Here is a 21,656-nt window from a genome sequence, read left to right as displayed (position 1 = left end):
TCAATTAAATGTCCCTGAATTAGTGAAATTATAAGCTTATATAAAATTATTTTCTGAAACAAGAAAATGCAAAATATCTAATAAATTTAGTAAAATTTGATAGATTTATTACATACTCTATTTCTTTTTACATTTCATTAACACATAAAACAACAAATATTTTCATTTATAAACATTGATATTAATGCAATAATATATTTATAATCATATATTGTGAATTAATAAAATAAATTGTTGATTTCTTAAATTTTCATTAAGTAAATTCAGTTATTTTGTAATTATTTTCTTTTTCAATTTTAATCATTCTTATACAGTTGAACCTCTCTATCTCAAATCAATGGAAACTAAAAAAAAAAAACTTTGAGAAAGACAGGTTTTGAGATATAGAGGTTCCTACATCATAGATGGTAATAGGTTTGATTGGAAGTATGGTATTTTATTATTTTATTAATACAATAGCAAGTGCAGTAGATACTTGTATTCGGTAGAAATAAAACATTTTTGACATACCTTAACAAATAGTTTGTCAATAGTTTTTGATACCCAACTTGCTTCAACAAATAAAACAAAAGCCAAACTCATAGCCAGCATACTCAAGAGAAAAAGAGCATTAATTGCAACTACAGTATGTACTATATTGCAAGAAATGTTTCTCAATTACAATTTATGCTATCAAAATGTAGTCACTGAACTTTGAATTCCTAACTGACACTTCAGTCCATAATTTGAGATATAGAGGTTTTGGAAGAAAATTATTTGAGATACACAAAAAAACATATTGAATTTAGATTGAAAATGCAGTGGAAAAATAAATTCAAAAATAGAGAGGTTTTTGAAATAAACATGCTTGAGATAAACAGATTCAACTGTGTTAATTTTTATAAATATTTTTATGATTAAGTTCTTAGACCTAAATAAAAATTTGTTTAAGCACTTAACCATAATGAAAAATTCTAAATCATTTTACAATAAATATATACAAAACTTATCAGTTCTGTCAATTATTATTTATCTAACAAGTTCAATAGAGATTATTAAATATTGCTATTATTAATTTTTGCAAGTGACTAAATGTAGAGAAAAATATTTCAAATGCATTTTCAAATTAAAAATTGACTCTTCATCTCTGTATGTTGTAACATCTTAATAATATTTAAAAATCTATATTGTTTTATTTGAATAGATTTATTGACAAAAATGATTTTTTTCCAAAACTCAAATAAAGTTTACAAACCCATGAGCAATAACTAAAAAATTTAACATAGATATAATAAAATTAAAGATTAAAAGGAGATAAAAGTACTGATAATTTATTGCAATAATTTAAGGGTAGAATTAATAATACAGTAATTTTGTTTATATAAAAAATAAATAATACATGATGTAAAATTTCTATTATTTTTCTTGTAATAAATTGATAAATTAACCCGTCAATTCCCAGTGTCACCCTTCAGGTGATAGAGGTTCACGATATTTTTAAAAATACAAAAATAAGAAAATGACTGCTAAAATATTCAAAGTAAATACCGTATTTTACGGACTATAAGACGCACTTTTTCTTCGAAAAATTGCCTCCAAAATTCAGATGCGTCTTATAGTCCGTAGCGTCTTATAGTCCGTAAAATACGGTAGTATTTATTCCTTTTAATTGAAAACACTGGCATCAAGTCATCTGTCAAAATTCTTCAAATTTTATGCAATGTTATGCAATTTTGAAACATTAGTGTGTTTTACAATATTTATACATGAAAAAATTATGACAAAAGGTTAAGTATTACAATATTTTCTATTATATGTTATTCTTGGAATATTAAACTTATATTATTGCTATATTGTACTAACAAAATAATATATTAAGTGACAAAAATATCACTTAAGTGGCACTGGGCAATATTTGAATTAAACTGCTTTATGGTGTGGGCATCATGGCCCCCACATGGTAGTGACTGACTGAATCCTAGTCAGGGGCCCAGTATAAAGATGGCCAGCTTGTATTTTTTGCTTTGCTTGGATTTTCTTGTGGAATATTGAATTCAGTTTAATTGAAGTATTTAATTCTTGACATAGTTTAATATTCTAAGCTACTATAATTAACTTAATATGACAATCATAAAAGTATAAAAATTATTTTCTGAGTCACAAGGAAGGCTGAAAAAACTTTTATCAAATTTTTCCATTTACAATTATGGCAATTGACAGTTGAACAATATCTTCCGTGACTTTTTGCCATTTTTATAATTTGATAATTAATTGGGGGATCTTGCCAATGATCCTGGTCTGGAGCCCCACTGTAGGATGTTGGGGCCATGGTGGGCATATAATAGTTCATTTATTTATTTATTTTTTTATTTGACTTGGAATGTGATAATTGAAGTATTATGGAATGAGGAGGACCCTGGTAACATTATTTTGTTTTCACTTGAGGATGGTGAGATCACCAATGAAGATAGAGAAAAGTATTAGAGCAATTTATTTACTTCCTAGCTGAATATTACATTTGCAAGTGAAAATGCAAGCCATGGTTATCTATATACATTCTAAAGATTAAAAATGTAACCACTAAACCTGTTGCCAAGAAGAAAAAAGAATTCATAATTAAAAAAAATGGTTCAACAATACAACTCTTTCTCTTCTTATGGGAAAGATGATAGCAAAGAGGACAGTTTTTGGCAAATGTCAAAAAGATCTAAATGTCACTGAATAGTTATAATGTTATTATATGGTGAAGATAATGCAATAAGGATAAACATTGAAAGATTGTTGGACACAACAGCTGACCACATAAAGAAGAATGCTTGCAATGATTATATTGTTATAAACACACCCAAAAATGTGCTTGAAATGTAATATAGATTTGCATAGAAATGTTAAAATTACTTAATGTGGAATTTATAGTAAGTCTGAAGCGTTTTCTTATAATAACCAATGTTTATTCAAAAATAATTATTTTCTTATCACTGTCATTATCCACATACTAAGTGTTATATAAGATACATCATACAAATATTGCTCAGTGTCACTTTATGTAGGTGACCTCCATTTTCCAAAAAAACTAACGGATATAATTTTTTTCTTGATTCTATGCTTCATTACTATGAAATGTATATATAAATGTGTTATGAAATTTTTTACTTTTCTCCATAAGTTTGGACATTGGAATTGATGGGTTTACTGAAGTTACTTTTCATATAGTATTATGAAATATTTACAAAATTTCTTATAAGTTTATAAAGTCTTTTAGATAATTATTGATTATTAATCACCTTCAATCATAATTACCTGTATCTTATTACATTAAATTACTAAGGTTATGTTATTATTATTATGTTGGGTTTAGTGAGTTATACTCAGTTGACACCGGTGGCTGTGTGCTATGCCGGACCAGAGTCAAGGCATAGCAACCAAAACAAAACTAAAATTAAGTAAGTGTATCAGTGTCTGTATTCAGGAATTTCGTAACAGGATGCCTTCTGTAGTGTGATGTATGTATTTCTATTCAATTGTAATGTTCCCAGGCTTTTGTGTAGTGTGTGTGGTATGACACCTGGGGACCTATTCTGAGTAGTATCGTTAAGCTAACGAATACGATAAAAACCAGTTCCTATCGGAACCACGTGATTCGCATTTAATCAACTGTGAAAATGCTATTCCGAGCCGTACGTTTCGTTTTCAGTGCCGATAGCCACGTGCGATAACTAAGCTTTTTATCAGTCACTCTTGAGCTGCCGTTAGGAACATAACGAAAGTGAAAACAACATGGCGTCTTTTCGGGTAAGAATGATTTTACTTCACAAGCAATTGGAGAGAGGGGACAGCAGTAACACCGATTAAATTTAATACTCTTTCTTCAACTTCAGTTAATTTTTGATTAACTGAAGGCCCACCTCCTGTTTGAAACGTTGATTTTTTTTATTTGTGAGGCTTTACTTTCAATGTTTGCTTTCCAGTCACTCCATGTCTATGCAAATAATAATTACATTTAATAAGATGTATTGCATTTGACGTTTAATCATAATACTAATTCTAATTTGGTTATAAGGTTTATAGAAGTAGAACTTGTGGCAAAATTAAGTTTGTCATTTTATTCTTAATGAATGAATTAAAAATACATTAATTACATGAAGTTATATAGAAATATACAAAGAAACTTAGACATACTTTGTATAATTGTAAAATGTTAGCATTATGTAATAATAGAAATCTTTATTTTGTAGATTTTATCTAAGTTTAATGTCGGCTTTAATTCATTAGTTTTAGTATTAAAAAAAATACATTCTATATACGTAACTTAACAGTAAACTATACACTATACATAAATGACTATCTATCACATAAATTATAATTTTTAAAAACAAATATTTGCTTAACGGATGGGCTGACAAAATAGACCCAGACATTTTAAAACAAAACAAAACTATATCACTAGCGCTAGTACACAATAATGCTAAAAGCACGTGCTTCGCTTAGAAAATGGCGGGTTGCAGTCACGTGACAAAATACAATGTTAACTAAACTGTGATTGGTTAAAGCGTAATAGCTATCGATAGCATGGAACCCAGACACATCTCGACCGACTACCCGTAGCGAAACCCACTTAACGTGGAGCACAGAGTAGCGATTTGTCTAAGGTTTGTTAACTGCCTTTCGCTAAGGGGACTTATCGAATGTCCCATGTATCGCTCTCGTTCAGTTATTGGAAGAGCTCAGAATAGGTTCCCTGTAGAGGAGAGAACAATAGGTACAATTAGCACCCTATCCATCTTCCACAGATGCCTTATTATTATTATTATTATGAGCAATTATTTATTGTGACATTGTCACAATGCTCAACTGCAGTTTTTCATCATATTTTTAAAATTTATTTAATTTAAAATATATGCTCTCCACCTCAAATTAATAATGTCGTGCCCCTGTACATCATACTTTTCCTGTTTGTAATAGAGTCATGCTGGTTGTCTAACTAACTCCTTTCAGGGAAAAATTTTTGAATTGAAATAACATGACTTCCAGTCCTACCCCTAAGGTTTCCATATCTGGTCTCGTCTTTCATCTGCCTAACTCATTTTCAAGATTAAGGAAAGACAGACAGATGGACAATAGTGGAAATTTATAGGTCTACAACTTTTTTCAAGTTGCAGCCTAATGAAGGTTTCTACTGTCTTTTCATACTTGTTTTCATATCAGAAATATAAACAGAAATCAACATAATTATCTAGAATAGAAACAAATTCACATTACAAATACTGTAGTTCTGCATACATTGAATGACTAATTTCAAACGTTCCAGACTTCAAATGCTAAATTAGAGAGAAATTTGTGTCTAAGTCATCTCTTGCTTTATGCTTGTGTTTTCAGTGCTTTTTAAATTTATTTTTGGTGCTTGGTTTTATATATATATATAACTTCTATCTATTTACCATGGCATCCAAGAAATATATAGAAGCAACAAAGCCTAAAAGGAAGGTTGTAGTATCAATGATTGAATGGAATCAAAAATGGAACTTAACCACAAAATGTGAAAGCAGTATACATGTGGCAGATCTGGTAGCCACATTTAAGATGTCAAAGTCTGTATCATTCTTCAGAACAAGGAAACAATGAAAGCAGCAAATGTGGCTAAAGGTGTGACAATGTTAACCTCCAGGAGATAACATATTATTGAGGAGATGGAAAACTCTTCCCAATACAGAAAAATGAGAAGTAATTAGCTCATGATATTATCTCCAAAAGGATTATTTGTGAGAAAGCTAAGCAATTGCATAGTAATCTATGAAATAGGACTCTGCATTCCTAACTAAGGTACAGTAAATACAGTAAATACTCAAATTAATAATTCATTTTCTTCTTTCTCTTTGGCCTTAGTCCCGCTTGACAGCGGGGTCAGCACAGGTGAATTTCATTTTGAATCTCCATTTGGATATTGGCCCACAGTCCGCAGGTTGTGGTTAGCATGTCCAGACAACACTGCCTTGAGCAGCCCCTCGAGAGAGACCCAGGTACCTCCAAAATGAAGGCCCATGTGAATGACGGAATCAGTGTCAGCACAGAGCATATGGCCATAGAGGTGCAGGCAACACTCGTGTGCTTTCTCACTGATCTCAACAATGCCATGCTGGGCTCTGATGTCAACGTTGGATACTCGGTTGAGTCGGGTAATGCCACTCATCCATTGCAGCATCCTGGTCTCCATATTAGCAAGTCGGAGATCGACGACCTTCGTAGTTGGCCTACATCTGGTGCCATACAGTGCAACAGGCTGGACGACAGTTTGATAAATCTTTGACTTTAGTCAGTCCTTGATGTGTCAGTCGCACAGCACACTTGTAATTGACCGCCACTTCAGCCAGGCGGCATTGACGTGTGCAACCACCTCATGGCACAAGTCACCGTCGACAGAGATCACAGACCCAAGATATTCGAAGTGCTCAGCTCGGGGGAGGCCAACACCGTCGACAATGATTGTGCCTTGCTCAGTCAGGTCTGTTGTCAAGTGCTCCATCTTCCTCAGGTTCAGTTGGAGGTTGTGTTGTGCAAGGTGATTACACCACATCACAGTTTTCATTTTATTATACAGTAATTACATATTTTAAATATTATTTACTGCATTTAATTATTATTTTTACCATAAATTGTGTGTATTTGCTTTGTACAGTGGAACCTTGCTTAACAAGCAATGTTTCGCGTAACGAGTGATGAGGAGAGGGGAAGTCCTGGATTGTGCACATACTCCATCAGTCTGTGTTTAGCACTCGTTCTACTAGCATCTTAGTATTGCTTGTGATCAAACATTTTTCCAAACTTCTATTCATACATATTACATATAAACAACAACAACCATAGCCCGTTATATAATAAACATGCCAAATTCTTGGGCTGTGTAAAGGCTATAATTAAATATTAGAAATTAATTAATTTGACTAGAGTATGTAGCCATCTCGTATTAAATTTAATAATTATAAATAATTAATTTTTAATTTAGACATTTTTAAAATTTAATTTGGAATTGATCATTAAATTTAATATGAGATGGCTGCATAACTGTTTACCTCTAGTCAAATTAATTAATTTCTAATATTTAATTATAGCCTTTACATAGCCCAAGAATTTGGCATATCGTTTCGCGTGTTTATCAGACATATTATCTGTGATTTTTTTTTTCCTGCAAATCAAATTTACATTCCAGGTTGGTTCATTCTGTGCTAGAAGAAAAGATGAAGATGATTCATGCTCCTTAACAGTGTATATTGTATAATTTTCTTTGAATAAACATTATACATAAAATATTTGAATATATTTTTCAGCATGGAACGCATTATTGTATTTTAAATTAATTTATATGGGAAAAACTGTTTTGCTTAACAAGTGTTTCACATTACGAGTAAGATTCTGGAACAAATCATGCTTGTTAAGTGAGGTTCTGCTGTATTAGACTAAAGTGTGTAATCTATTTGAGAGGGGATGCCAGAACAATGACCTTAGAATGGCATCCAAACCAGGTTGAGGTTAATAGGCTTGGGGATCTTTACAATTACAATGCTATTAATTACTTCCGAAAAATTGTGAAAAGAAAAAAGTGATCGACATTAGATAAATTCTTTAACCCCCACAAACAGAAAAAACATGACTAATAAGAATGCAAGACTGTGTATATGTATTTTTATTATTACATATAAATAAACGTAGTAAGAAAGTATATATTTTTTATTTTTTCTGAAGTTTCCAGAACGAATTAATCAAATTCCCATAAAAACCTATGGTAAATCGATAATCGGTTAACAAACAATTCAGATAGTGAACAAAGTCTTGGAACAGATTATGTTTGTTAACCAATCACCCACTTATATATATTATGGTTAAATTCTTTAACCCCCACAAACAGAAAAAACATGACTTGCAAGCACCTCACTGTATATATAATTAATAATTTATTAAATGTACAGTTAAATCAAAATTAACTACTTTATCCATTTATTACATATATGTTACATTTTCAAATATTTACATTCATTTTAGGCTGACTATATATAGTACATATACTGTATTTAAAATAAACATTTGTCAAAATTTCTGAAGGTACTGTCCAAAAAATATTAAAACTCAATTATAAATCAAAAAAAAAAAAAAAAAATCACCTGTAAAACTGATTCATGTTTACATTCTTGTTTATGATGACAGAAGAAATACTTGAAATGCTTACAAGAACTTGAGCCTGATTAGTATAGTTAAAATAAATATTTATAAGTTGCTTCAATAATTTTTTTATTTAAAATATAGATCATTTGAAAATGCAAAGTTCAGGTCTCTCAGTAGATTTTTATTTTGATAAAGACATTAAGCTCTGCAGAAGCAAGGTCCAGTAAGTTAGGAGGCTATGAAAATATACTGTCTGATGTTTTTCTAGATGTTCATTAACTAGGAAAGTGTAATGCATTAGGGTATTGTCATGTTAGACAGTTTTTGCTTGCCAGGGACGAGACTCTCTAACTGCATTGAGGGAAACTGAAAAGTCAATATAAAATATTAATATGTCTACCATCAAGAACAATTAACACATTGGGACTTCCACATAAAAGAAAAGGCAATAAGCAATCCCTTTCCATTGGATCTGTCAGGACAAAATTTTTCTTCCTTGATAGACTGATTTCTATATCAATGAGATATTTTTGCTCTTTAGGTCTTAAAAAAATACCACATTTCATTGCCAGTAATTACTCTATTTAGATATCTGAGTCTCTCAATTCTTAATCAGTTCTTTATTGAAGAATGCACGTTCTTCTTGTTGCTCATTGTACTTCCTTGGAAGAATGTGAGGTGAAAACAGACATGATGCATTTTCAAGTCATTGTGAAAAATGGCATTTATAGAGCCTTATGAAATTTCCAAAATGTCAACCAGATCATCTATTATCTTTTGATCTATTTGCACAAGGAAAATCATTTCTTTGTTTCAAGCTAAAGTTGCCTACTTGGATGAGGATTCTTTTCTGTTTCATGGCCTTTAAAACACTTATGCCATCCATACACTTGCTTATGCAACATGGTATCATCATTATATGCTCCCTTAAACAGATTAAAACATCAAAGTATTGGAGTATGTAGGTTTATGCTGTCAAAATTTTGAAATGATATATCATGAGCAGCAAATCAACATGAAATTTTGTAAATAAAATAGCAAATTAAAGCATGGCCGTTGTTATTTAACATTTAATAAATGTAGAGTACAGAGCATTCATAAAGGATAAGACCTTTATTGTTGCCTTTTCTTTCCCGTATTGTGATAGTGACAAAACACCAGAGGACGTTTTACCATCTTTGCATGTTTGTTGCAGAGGCAGTAGCCTATAAAGGAAGGTCGTCTCCGTAATTTTTTGTAATTTTCGATGGACTACTGATGGTATGCAACGATGGGAAAGAAAAGGCAACAATAAAGGTCTTATCCTTTATGAATGCTCTATATTCTACATTTATTAAATGAAATTTTGTATCAAACTTGGTTAAAACTTTATTTAAAGTTTTAACCAAGTTTGATACAAAATTTCAATAACGGTATAACATTTGTATAAAGGGATGAGCAACTTTTTTCTATGTAAGGGCCACATTTAAAACTTTTGAACTGACACAGGCTACATAAAATAGAAAAATAAAAAAATGATGGTAAATCACAATTATTTATTCATAGGCTATATATTAATTTATAAGCATATTAATCACTGCTAGTTTTAAATTGGTTTTGATGTACGTCTGTTAGCTGATTTCTTGTTTTATTTTTTATTAAATTTAAGTTGTAAAATATAGCAATAGAATTTTTGTTGCATCCTTCCTTAAGGTGGAAAATTGATATATTTATTAAGTTTGTGCGACATGGGCCACACAAAATATTAATGCATGCTGTAGGTTGCCCACCCCTGATATAGAACATAACTTTCTAAGACATGGTAAGGCATGCATAGTAAATCTTAATAAGAACAAAATGAGCAATTATTTATTGTGACATTGTCACAATGCTAGGCTGCAATTTTTAATCACAATGCTTTCAATTTTAGTAGTGTCTTGCCCCTGTATATCATACTTTTCCTGCTAACAAAGTTCAGATTAGCAGTATTATACATAAAGAAAAGGAAATCAAAAAGAACAACAGGCAAATCATGTACACATCTACCAATATAGAATTTTTACATGTTTATATTTAAACTGTGTTTGTAAAATATTAATTTTACAAATTTAATGGGCTCTTCAAAGAAAAAACTTTATTTCATTTTTGTTTTTGGCTGGGATATTTAACAGTGAAACAAAAATTAGTTAAATTAGTTAGTTAAAAAAAAATTAGTTAAAAATTAAAATAATAAAACAAGGGTAGGGCATAAAAATCCCAAGCATTAATACAACATGAATCACTGAAGTTCAGTCATTCAATGGAGTTTAGTAAAAAATGGAATATTCCAGGAGTTGTAAGCATATTTCAGAGTGAATAGCATCAAAGACTCACAGAATTTAAGCAATGCTGCTGCAAGAAAGTTTTCAGTGTTACAGTAAAGTATGGGTAAGGGACAAGCTTTCCATCAGTATGTGAAATAGTTGTTCAGAAACTCAATGACAGATCTTCCCAGCATAATATTTCTTAAAACTTGAATGTGTCCAGTATATAGTTTTGAGATTATATGTTCCAAGACCGTGTCTTCTTTTATTTGTTTTTTCCTCACGACTAGGTGTATTAATGGACACAAGGCATTCTTACATCATCTTTATTTCTGAATCTTCTATATGCCGATGCGCATTTCGGGCAAAGGCCCTCATCTGTCGGCTACAAAATAAGACATATTATAAATTTCTTATATTACAAGTGTTTTATCATAATAAGTTATGACATACCATGACATCCAGGAATTTCTTTTTGTTGTGTTGATACATATACATTTTGTTTAAAATTACGTCTTTACAGTTAAAAATTGTTAAAATATCGTTGCAGTTTTTAAAATATATTTATGATTTAAATTACTATTATGATGAAAGTTTCATGGTTTGACATTCAGCTTCCTCCATTCTAGTTTTGAGATATCATAAAATGTTAGAAGATGTGAAAGTTGTCCTGGAAAAGTTGCAGGCAGGAAGAGGAATCTGATCATTCAGTTCCTTCACCTGTTTTGTTGATATCTTGTCATGAACAGACACATTTCCATTGTTGATCTTACAATATAGGCTAGAAAAAGTTTTAGGAAGGATGTCTGAAATAATTTGCTGATACATCTGAAGATGCAGGTATGGATTCTATATTAGAAGGAGAAAACCTTCCCTCAACAAATGCTAGCATGTAGCATGGGCTAGAGTTCATTTGAAGCAGACGCTTTATCAAAGGAAACATGTTTTGTGGTCCAATGAATCAATCCTTGAGATACGATATGGTTACATTGGACAGAAAGTCATTTGAAGGAAACATGAAGCCAACAACCCTTCCTATTATAAATGAATGGTAAAAAAAGTGACCTCTGTGATGATGATGGGCTTCACAGCAGCACAAGGAGCAGGCAGCCTACTGAAACAATAAACTGGATACATTTTTTACTGGAACAATAAAGGCAAACAAATACAGTCAAACCTTAGGTTTTGAATGCCTCTCTTTTTGAACAATTCAGTTTACGAAAAAAATTCTGAACACTATTTGCCCGGTCGCCATACAATAATTGTTGCCGACAAGAGTCAGCCACAGATTAGGGACACACAGATGGTCAATTCCCTATACTTCCTGTCTAAAAGAAAGTTGGTGGCCCAATTAAGTAACAGGACTACCGATTCAGAAGTTTGTGGCGTTGTGATTGCCTTGCGTCATTAGATGTCACAACACAAATCATCAAAGACATTGTTATTCAAATTAGATTTCAATGCACTTGCAGGTAAGATAATATTTCTGTTTATCAGTACACACTGCAATTGAATTTAAATCAATTCACAAAAACTGCATTGACATTCGCTTAATATAAATGACATCCACAAATCTGTGTTTGAAGGTGCTTAATTCAAATTAAATAATAAAAATTTATTCATATTATATTAATATTAAACATATAATATTAAATATTACCATTTGACAAAGTTATATTTTTATTAAACTAGATCCAAATTATGAAACTGACAGTATTCAATTGAATACTGTCAATTTCATTGTGAAATATATACTTTATAAGCAAAGACATTATGCATTAACAAATCATGCATAAAATTTTTTTCTAAATTAATAACATTTTATTCTTTTTGCAATTATAAATAAATTCAGAAAAATATTTCAATCAAAAAGAAAATAGAAAGCAAGCTAAACAGATAAACATTACACTCATATGCATATGTAGGCTTAAAGACTGAAATTGCTCATTGAGCGAAAAAAAACTACCACAACAAAATTTGCTTTGTGGCATTTTTACAATTGCCACGAAGCAAAATTTGTGTCATGACTTTCATGATATTTAACCATGATGCATTCTGGTTAGGTTAGGTTAGATTACTGAGACAGGTTGAAATTGGTTCAAATGTTTTAGTTAAGGTGCCTGATATTGATCGGGGACGTGCAGCTCTCAGAAATGATTTAGCTGTTGTTATGAGCATTAATCCATCAGGTCTCTATCAGTTAAGAAATAAGGGTCTTCTTGATCGACTTTATGCTCGTAATAAATTTATAATTTCTGACAGTAACTTTATTAACATTCAGAACATACCCTCAACTTCACACTTTGCTCAGCATCCACATTAACATCTGGAAGTAAGCAAGGTTTATAATGTGTCACTGTAAAAGATACTGTATTGATAAAAAATGGAAATGTTGCTTAAAGAACACAAAATGCAACTTGAAATGTCACAGTAATAGTTCTTGTAAAAATAAATAACTCTAAAACTTTTTTGATTCTCATTTAAAAAAAAAACTGATTTATTAATAAAATCAATTAATAAAAGTTCCTGACAAAGTAATTATTTTTAGTAAATTAGTTGTTAGAAAACGTTGACATATTGAGCACTGCAATAGATTTTCACAAATGATTACATGTTGAAAAGTAACCAAGTAACCTAACCTAACCAGAATGCGTCGTGGTCAAATATCATGAAAGCCAAAACACAAATTTCGCTTTGTGGTCGTTTTGAATTAGCCACAACGCATTGTGACCATTTTTACAAATGCCACAATGCGAATTTCACTTCATGACTGTTTTGAAATGACCACATGTTGTGATCGTTTTTTTCGTTCAATGAGCGATTTCGGTCCGAGCCTAACACATATACACTACATCTTCAATGTTCATGGATGACAGTGTTCAAGGATTCTATCATTTGTGATTGGAAATTTATGCAAAAGTTGAAACGTTTCACAAAATTTCAACCTTTCAAGAAATGGTAGATTATGTACTACTGCAAACTGGAGTTGGTGCCTATGCAAACTGGATGTTCAATCAGGCGCAATGCTAAAAGATCACTACACTTACTCATTCATATGGTGACTGTCATAAGTTATGTTACTATTTTGTTTATTTTTTATTTTGGTTTAAATAAAGTGACTTTTGCAGCACTTCAAACCACTGCACAGTAATTTATTTAATAAAGCCATTCATTTCTGAAAATTTTTTAAAACAGCAGTAATACAGAAAGTCTTAAAACAAATTACAAATTTAACACTGAAATTCAATGTTCATGAAAGATTACCCAGTCCTCACTCAAACATGAAAGATCAGTGTACTGAAATACTATATATGCAAAACTAGATCCAAAATTAAAATAATTTCTTTCTGTTCATATTTTAGTAATAATAAAATCAACTGTATATAGAGCAAGAATATTTGAAAAAATATGAGTAAAATCAGTTATAGTTTATCTTGAAAATCACATTAATGTAATAATAAATTTGACATAACAATGAATTTGTATCTGCATACCACACCAGGATAAATATAAAATAAGAGTCTCTACCAATCAATAACCGATGTGAAATATGATTCAGTGTTGAATAACAAATGTTTTCATAACCCCTATTGCACTCTTCCTCAGATCTAAATTCTAAATAAGCTGGATCTTCCAAAATCATTCATATATTCATATACATAAAATCTGAACACAAAATAAAACTGTAAGACAAAGAGTTTGAATAACGAGACCTTATGCAATGTGTTCCCTTTGTCATCTTTAAATAAGAACAAATATTAAATATCGTTGTCAAGTAAAGCCTGCCATGCCATTGAAAGACACATCTCCTCCCCTTAAAAATCTTGACAGCTTCTAACCATTTGAGGTGTTCCAGATATGGGGTAGAGTAAGAATGATTTGGGCTCCGGAAAGTCTGCCGTAATATCAGGGTCAGTTGCATAGGTGGAGAGTGCAGTGTGTATATCAGATTTATGCTCACGTATCCTGACATTGAAACCCATTTTCATTGAACATTGAGTAGACCCAATGTATACCATTTCTCTATCCCATCTAAGGAAGAGCCCAGAAGGGGTTATGAAAACATTTGTTAGTCAACACTGAATCATACTTTACACTGGTTAATGGTTGGTAGAGACTCTTATTTTATAATGAATTTGACACTATTATAATAATATACTTGTTTTAAAAAATCTATTAAAGAAATTTATATGCTCTCTTAAAATTTTAATAACAAACAATAACAGCCTTTGAGCACTACTGATTAATTTTCCAATGACCATACCATTCATTAACATGAAATTAATACTACTAAAGGCAGAGACTATCACAAATTTGATATTTACATATAGTTTATGATGTAATTTATAATAATATGTATACTCTAAATTCAAAATTAGTATTGTTTAACAAAGCAAGGGATGTTGTAGATGCAATATCTCAAGATTTCAGAAAAAATTTTATGTACAGAAATACATTATTGATATAATTCAAGAATATTTTAAAATCATATCTATATTGCTGCAATCCTTTTAGAATATCATCAACATATCTATATCAGATAATAAGGAAGGTATACTTTAAATTCTTACTTAAGATTAACATTCTTGTTTTATATATAATGGTGCATTAAATTTTATTACTGTATTTTCTAAACAATGTAACACCTTTAACCAATAGTAATATTTCTTATTATATATAAATTTTTAATAAAAATGATAATTTTTACATACTGTATAATCATAATACTAAGTTTGCAAAATAATGTATCGTAATATTAAAATATATTTGTATAAAGATAAATTCATATATAATATTAAAATTTCAGATCATTTAAATCCATCAGCACTAACATCTTATCAATAATATGTAGAAATTAGAATACTCAAGATTATATCAAATTTATCAACAAGTGGTTAATCCATATTACATTTAATTAGATTATCAGTATGAACAGTTTGAAATTTATGGAATTTTTCTACCATATACACTCATTGACAAAGAAGTTACTCATCCAAAGAAAACTGACTAATTTTTGCAAAACAGCATACATCTATCTCAGACAGATATATAAGTAATAACAGTGGTGGTCCAACTGCACAACAAATAATGCTACCAGCATCCTGTAAACAGGTTCACAGAGGCTCAAAATTCTGAATACAGGTTCAAATTTTTGGTGTATCTGTTGTTTGAAAATCTTCAAATATTAGGCATGACTTTATGACCCAATCAAAGACATTATGCACAAATGATGGAGTTTGCAAAAGACTACATCATTAGACTGAGGGAAGCAGGATGGCTGTATTATACCCCGTTCGCACCGAGAATTTCAATCTAGATTGTGACCAAGGTCGGTGACTATGCCTTGGTGCGACCTCTCTCGACCGTTTCAATCTTGACTGAAACGAGATTCAATCGCAATCGACTCAAGAGAGTTCTTGAAACTAGATCCAGTCATAAGAGAGATCCCACAATCCCACGCATGCGAGAAAATACAAGATGGCTGCAGAACATGTGTTGGGCTATCGACAGAGATATAAAAAAGATATTTGGAGAGACGATGACATCTGTCTGTTATTAGATATATGGCAAGAAAAAGTATTTATTTCTAATCAAAACTTCCATTTTGTGTGTTGGTGTTCATGACTTACCGAGTGGTTATGCCAGTTTTATCATCATGTGTAATAGCTGGGTTCTTCTCAAGCAGACTGCCTGTGCAAACAGCACGACGTTCGACTGATGGCAGTCACAATCCAGATTGTAGGTAAATTGAGATCGAAGTGAGTCATGGATTGTGTGCGAATGTAGTATTACAGAATTATCTACTATCAGTAACTACCTTGAGCCAATCTGACCTGACTACAAGTGTTTAAGACAGTAGATACAAGACATGAGAGTGCATACACAACATCAGGACTCTGAATGTCCCAGACAGACCACCAACAGAGATGATGGTCTGATCATGAGATGAAATACAAACTGCAATGGCTTCTTTGTCCACCATCCTGAAAAGGGTGGAAGCCTTGCTATATATCACTGTCTCCCAAAAGCATTGGCAGACTATTAGCCAAAGCAAATTTGCATGCATGAAGACCACTATGCATCCAGCTTTTAGCATTCTAATATCAGCTTTGTTTGCAGAGCACCATGACAAAGCATGTACTGCTAGACTGGCAGTGTAGTTATCTTCTTTAGTGACAAATTCCAGTTTGGAAATGGATATCATCATGTTAGTGTGTAGCAAACCATTAGTGAGCACTTCAATTTCACCTTTATTGATGAGCAGCATACTGCATCCACTGCTGGCATACCAGTCTGGTAAGCCATCTCACATGACATCCTTAGTGGTGGTACAAGTAATATTGAGACACAGTGATATAGGTTCACAAAATCCTGTGCCTTCATGTGTTGCCTTTCATGGGAGGGCTGCAAACAGCCATTTTCCAGAAATACAATGTTTGGGCACACACAGCTAGGATTTCTCAGAAATATGTCACATTGTTAGACTTTCTTGTCCTGTTCAGTCTCCAGATTTGTACAATCAGATGGAATGTCAGCTTCAACCAGCCCATCAAATGAGAGGGATCTTGAACAGCAGTTGCAACACCTTTGGGGCAAATCTGTCATAGGACAGTATAATGCCTGTATACCTCCATGCCTCCTGATCATGCATGTATCCAGGAATGAAAACAGGTTTAACAATGTACTAAAAGTTGCTTTAAATTCTACTACTGTTCTACAAGAAATTGTTCCTTTACTATGATACTGTAATCACTCATTACCACCGTCATCATATTAACACTAATAAAGTTTCATGCCTTCTTGCTGAGTAACTTTTTTTGTCAACAAGTGTTTCTAGGCCTACTACAGATTACCTATCCTTTGAAACAATTTCATACATGAGTTGTAATTATAGTAATTTAAAAAAAAAATTTTAAGATAAGTATGTAGTCAGTAATTATGCTAATTTATTTAACTATTATCTTATAAATTTCATTACTGTATGTTTGTTTTTATATTTACTGTATAAAATTCTCAAAATACATGTTAAAAAAACATTCAAAATCACCTTTGAAAATAAAACTGATTCTAAGTAATAGAATTAGTTTTATAAGTTGAATAGGTAAATTTTTTAGTAAGTTTAATTTTATTAGTAATTTTGAAATTTGGTAACTGACAAAAAAGTTATTAATATATTCTAAATAAGAATTTTTTAAATTAATCTATGAAAAGAACAAAAACAATTGCATGGGTAGAAAAACAATTTTTAAAGTACTTAGCAAGTATATGTAATTTGTAAATTTTAATTTCTATGAGCATATAATTTAACTGAGTAGTTGAAATCTATTATATTTTGAAAATCAAAATATAACCTCGTCATCATTTATCTAATGTTTGTGTATGTGTTAATCAAGCAAGCATGTTATTAGCACTACAATATAATGCTAAAATAAAAAATTGTTTTTAAAAATGTTTACATTGGTTGCTTTATCATAATAAAATTTCAGAGCTTTTAATTTTTGATATTTTTGTTATTAAAAAAATATTTATTATAAAATTATTTATTACAGTATGTTATATCTCTATTTTCTACAAAAAAAAATTGATCATTACACTGATTACACATTATTTCTTCATAATTAACTTGTAAAAACATTTAAAAATACATTACAAAGTTTCTATATAGTGCACCAACATAAAAATCTTAAAATTAATTTAAAGTTTTATGAAATTTTATTTTCATTATAATTTTCACACAATAAAAATGCATAGAATAATTATTTTTTTTCTACTTTCAACACTTTTTGGTATTTGAATACAAAAAATCAAATTTTTTATATCAAAAAAATGTATTTGGACATTATAATTATTTTTATAAATGAAATAGTCTTCCTAGAGAGGAAAAAAATTAACACTCAACTATATCTTTTAGAAAATTCATCAACAAATTATTAGCAGATTCAATATCAATACTTATATATTTTAATATCAGTGAACAGTTATCATGAATAAGACAATAAACTGATAAATATGTTTGTATATAATTAAAAACATCTCAAACAGAAGAAAATTGAATGTGAAATTTTCTGTTTTATGATCTCTATAACCTATACATTTTTTGGTACTTTTCTGTTAACTGGGTACCAGTCATTTTTATTACTATTTTTAGTGAAATCGATATTTTATTTAGTAATTCACACATGTTTAATATTACAATGAATATGTTTATACATCATTGTTTATACACACGTTTATACATCATTGCTTATACACATGCTTATACACTGTGTATAAACAATGATGTATAAACATGTGAAATTAAATGTCATTTTTTTTTAAAACTGGATTGAAAATTGAATGGCGCCCAGTTAACGGAAAAGTACCCATTTTTTTAAACATAAAAATCACCAAGTAAAATGTGGAAACACTGGAATTCCTTATCTCTAACGCTATCACAACTTCATTTTACATAAGATGTTATCTGTGAAATATTAAAAGATTATATATTGGAAAACACAAGAAAACATTTAATTGTACATTTCAATTTTCGTATGTTGTGTGATCATAAAATTCACTTATATCATCAAAATATTTTTATTTTAGAAACAACCATAGAACACATGCAACATGCAAAAACTAAACTAGACTTAGAAGCCCACCTCTTTTTTTAATTAATATGAGAAAAAATGAAATAATATATAACTAATATATTTTATTTTAAAACATAAAAGATACAAAACCAAATCTCATCTTTACATTTAAATATCTATTAAAATACTCAAATGGTGCAAAATCAGAAGGACATTTTTAGATCTTATTATTACTACACTAATACATTCACAATGAAGATTTTAAGCTTCTTATTCTATAATTTCGATTAAATTTTTTTCTTTTTCTAAATTTTTGTTTTAATCTCGAGTGAGAATTACCGTTTAAGGCAGAAAACGATCCATCCTTTAGATGTCCAATCGCCATTTTGCATTCAACCGATTACTCATCTCGGTAAGCATTGACCGAAATTATTTACATCATACGATGCGTAGATGTTGACAGGTTATCCTAACAGACAATCACACACAATTACGTTAAAAACGATCTTTCAAACTAATTCACCTTGAATGTTGGTTTGTTGACAGAACCAACTGACTTTCGTAATGGCGGCGTTTGTTACCTTCTTGGCAACAGTTGCTAACGGCCTCATCACATTTTCCGGACTATAATAATCATACGCTCCGGTTGCGTAGTAAACACTCGTGAATATATATGACGCTATTGATAATACCTAAAAATTAAAATCGAATAAATTTATTTATTTTTCGTTTTTTCTTCGTTTTCTTAAGTGCTTATGCTAAATTTTATATTTTTTATAAATTAATATTTGGTACTATTTTAAGGTGCGTAGATGGAAAAATTTGTGTGAATAGTTTGGCTAGCGACAGCGGATGCTAGGGACGCTAGCAGTCGAGCGCGTGCCCGACAGCACTTGGCATTATGGGTTAATTGAAATTTTTTTTTTCTTATTAATTTAAAATATTATTCTTATTATTTGGATTTTTCGATTATTTATAAATTTCGATTTTTTTTACAAATATTAATTTTTAATTTGTTATTACAAAGATGAAATTGATTAGATTCATATTTTAGAAATTTTGTTTCAATTTTTTTATCATTATTTTATCAATTAAAATCTTTCTTTTTAAAATCTGAAAAAAATTATAATTATAATAAATTTTATTTATTAAAACTTTTCCTCATAAAACAAATTTTAGTAAAAAAAATGTTATATATCTATGAATTCTGTAAGCTTATTTGTGAAACATACTATATACTGTACAAGTATATAGTATGTATGTACTGTAAAGTATATATATTATGTATTATGTATATATATATATATTGAATAATATTTGTAATTACAATGTTTTTAATTAGCTTTATGCTGATTTGCTATGCTGAGCACAATTATCAATTGTTCTTTGGCTAAAATTTTGAATTTATTTATATCCATATCATAAAGTATAATGCTCAATCTGGCCAATACATGGCCTAATAGACGGGGATGGCCGAGTCGGAAAAGAGTCGGCCTACTGTTTCGAGGATCTGGATTTAAATTTGGGTCAGAGATCTCAGGAAAAATAGGGATCTGTCTCAGATATGTCAAGTCCTTTTTTGAGAACCCTTCTCGGCCGCTCTCATTATGGTTCCGGAGGAAAAGGCTCTTTTAGTACCTACAGGAGAAATTACAAAAAACAAAAAACAGAATTTGCTTTTAAAAAATTGTAATGATTAGCAATTGCTTGTAAAAAAAGTTCGTAAGAAATGGAAACTCTCATAGAACTAATGCGAATGTTTTTTGAGTAACACCTTCTTCTGGACGATAAGAGGAGCATTAATAAGATATGGATTTGGGAGATGGTACAGTTCACTAATTCTGAAAGATCCTGGCTCAGCTGCAGATTTCTACCAGACAAAATTTTAGTAAGAACAGAATCCTACTATCCTAGTTTCCTATCAAAGAAAAAATATATAGGATGTTCACTTTAATATTTATCCAGATGCGAAAGATGTCTTTTCAGCATTTTATAAGTATATACATATAGTGAATTAGTTCTACTGAGATGTTTGCAGTAAAATAAATTAATTCGTTAAAAAAAAAAAAAAACTATTAAATTTTACGATAGTTCCTTGAAAACATGTAAAGTTTTCTCTTTCCCGAACGCAGAGATAGCAGACAAAAATAATTTTAAGAAGGTTTAGCATATAATATACCAGTACAAAGTATCTGACTGTAAAAAATAAATACCAATATTAAATTTATGTATATATATATAAATGAGGACGTTTGTTTGTTTGTTTGTTCGCTTTACACTCCTAGGCCGTTCGACCAATTACTACGAAACTCGGCAGTTACGTTCAAGTACAGTACTTCTAACTTAAATCATGTCGTAAATCCCACCCCAAAATATCAATTACATTTTTATAAATCAATTAAATTCTATTTACATTCGATTTTTTGAATCACGCGTACTGTCATCTATCGGCAAAAAAGTTAAAATGATTAACTAAATATAATTCTTACAAAAAAGTTATATTTTTAAAAATATATATATTATATTCACTGAATTACTGCGACGATGATATAGCGCGAAATAGATGCGCCATTACGCCATTACTGCGAGAGGTAGCACATAGCACTTGCCTGCGTGGAGTGTAGTATTGCCCCTGTACATCGTACTTTTCCTGTTAGCAATAGAGTCGTGC

General features: G+C 30.4%; 1 protein-coding gene across 11 annotated transcripts in view; it reads right to left on the bottom strand.

Annotated features, from left to right (window-relative positions):
* LOC136984696 (DNA-binding protein RFX2-like) overlaps positions 1-19,605 on the bottom strand; it is a 162,677-nt gene extending 143,072 nt beyond the window's left edge. For 6 of the 11 annotated variants that reach the window (XM_067281779.1, XM_067281780.1, XM_067281788.1 and 3 more), the window contains exon 1: positions 19,509-19,603. In XM_067281779.1, the coding sequence (XP_067137880.1) occupies positions 19,509-19,596 (88 nt within the window). In that variant the 5' untranslated portion in view covers positions 19,597-19,603. Of the gene's footprint in view, positions 1-19,324 lie in introns of all 11 variants that reach the window. The other 5 variants (XM_067281783.1, XM_067281781.1, XM_067281784.1 and 2 more) reach the window with 3 other exon arrangements.
* Between the last annotated feature and the right edge of the window lie 2,051 nt (positions 19,606-21,656).

Source organism: Centruroides vittatus, unplaced genomic scaffold, assembly GCF_030686945.1.
Source record: "Centruroides vittatus isolate TY-2023 unplaced genomic scaffold, ASM3068694v2 contig_926, whole genome shotgun sequence".
In the NCBI taxonomy this organism is placed as follows: domain Eukaryota; kingdom Metazoa; phylum Arthropoda; class Arachnida; order Scorpiones; family Buthidae; genus Centruroides; species Centruroides vittatus.
The sequence above is the reverse complement of the archived record's forward strand: the minus strand, read 5'-3'. Positions and strand labels throughout refer to the sequence as shown.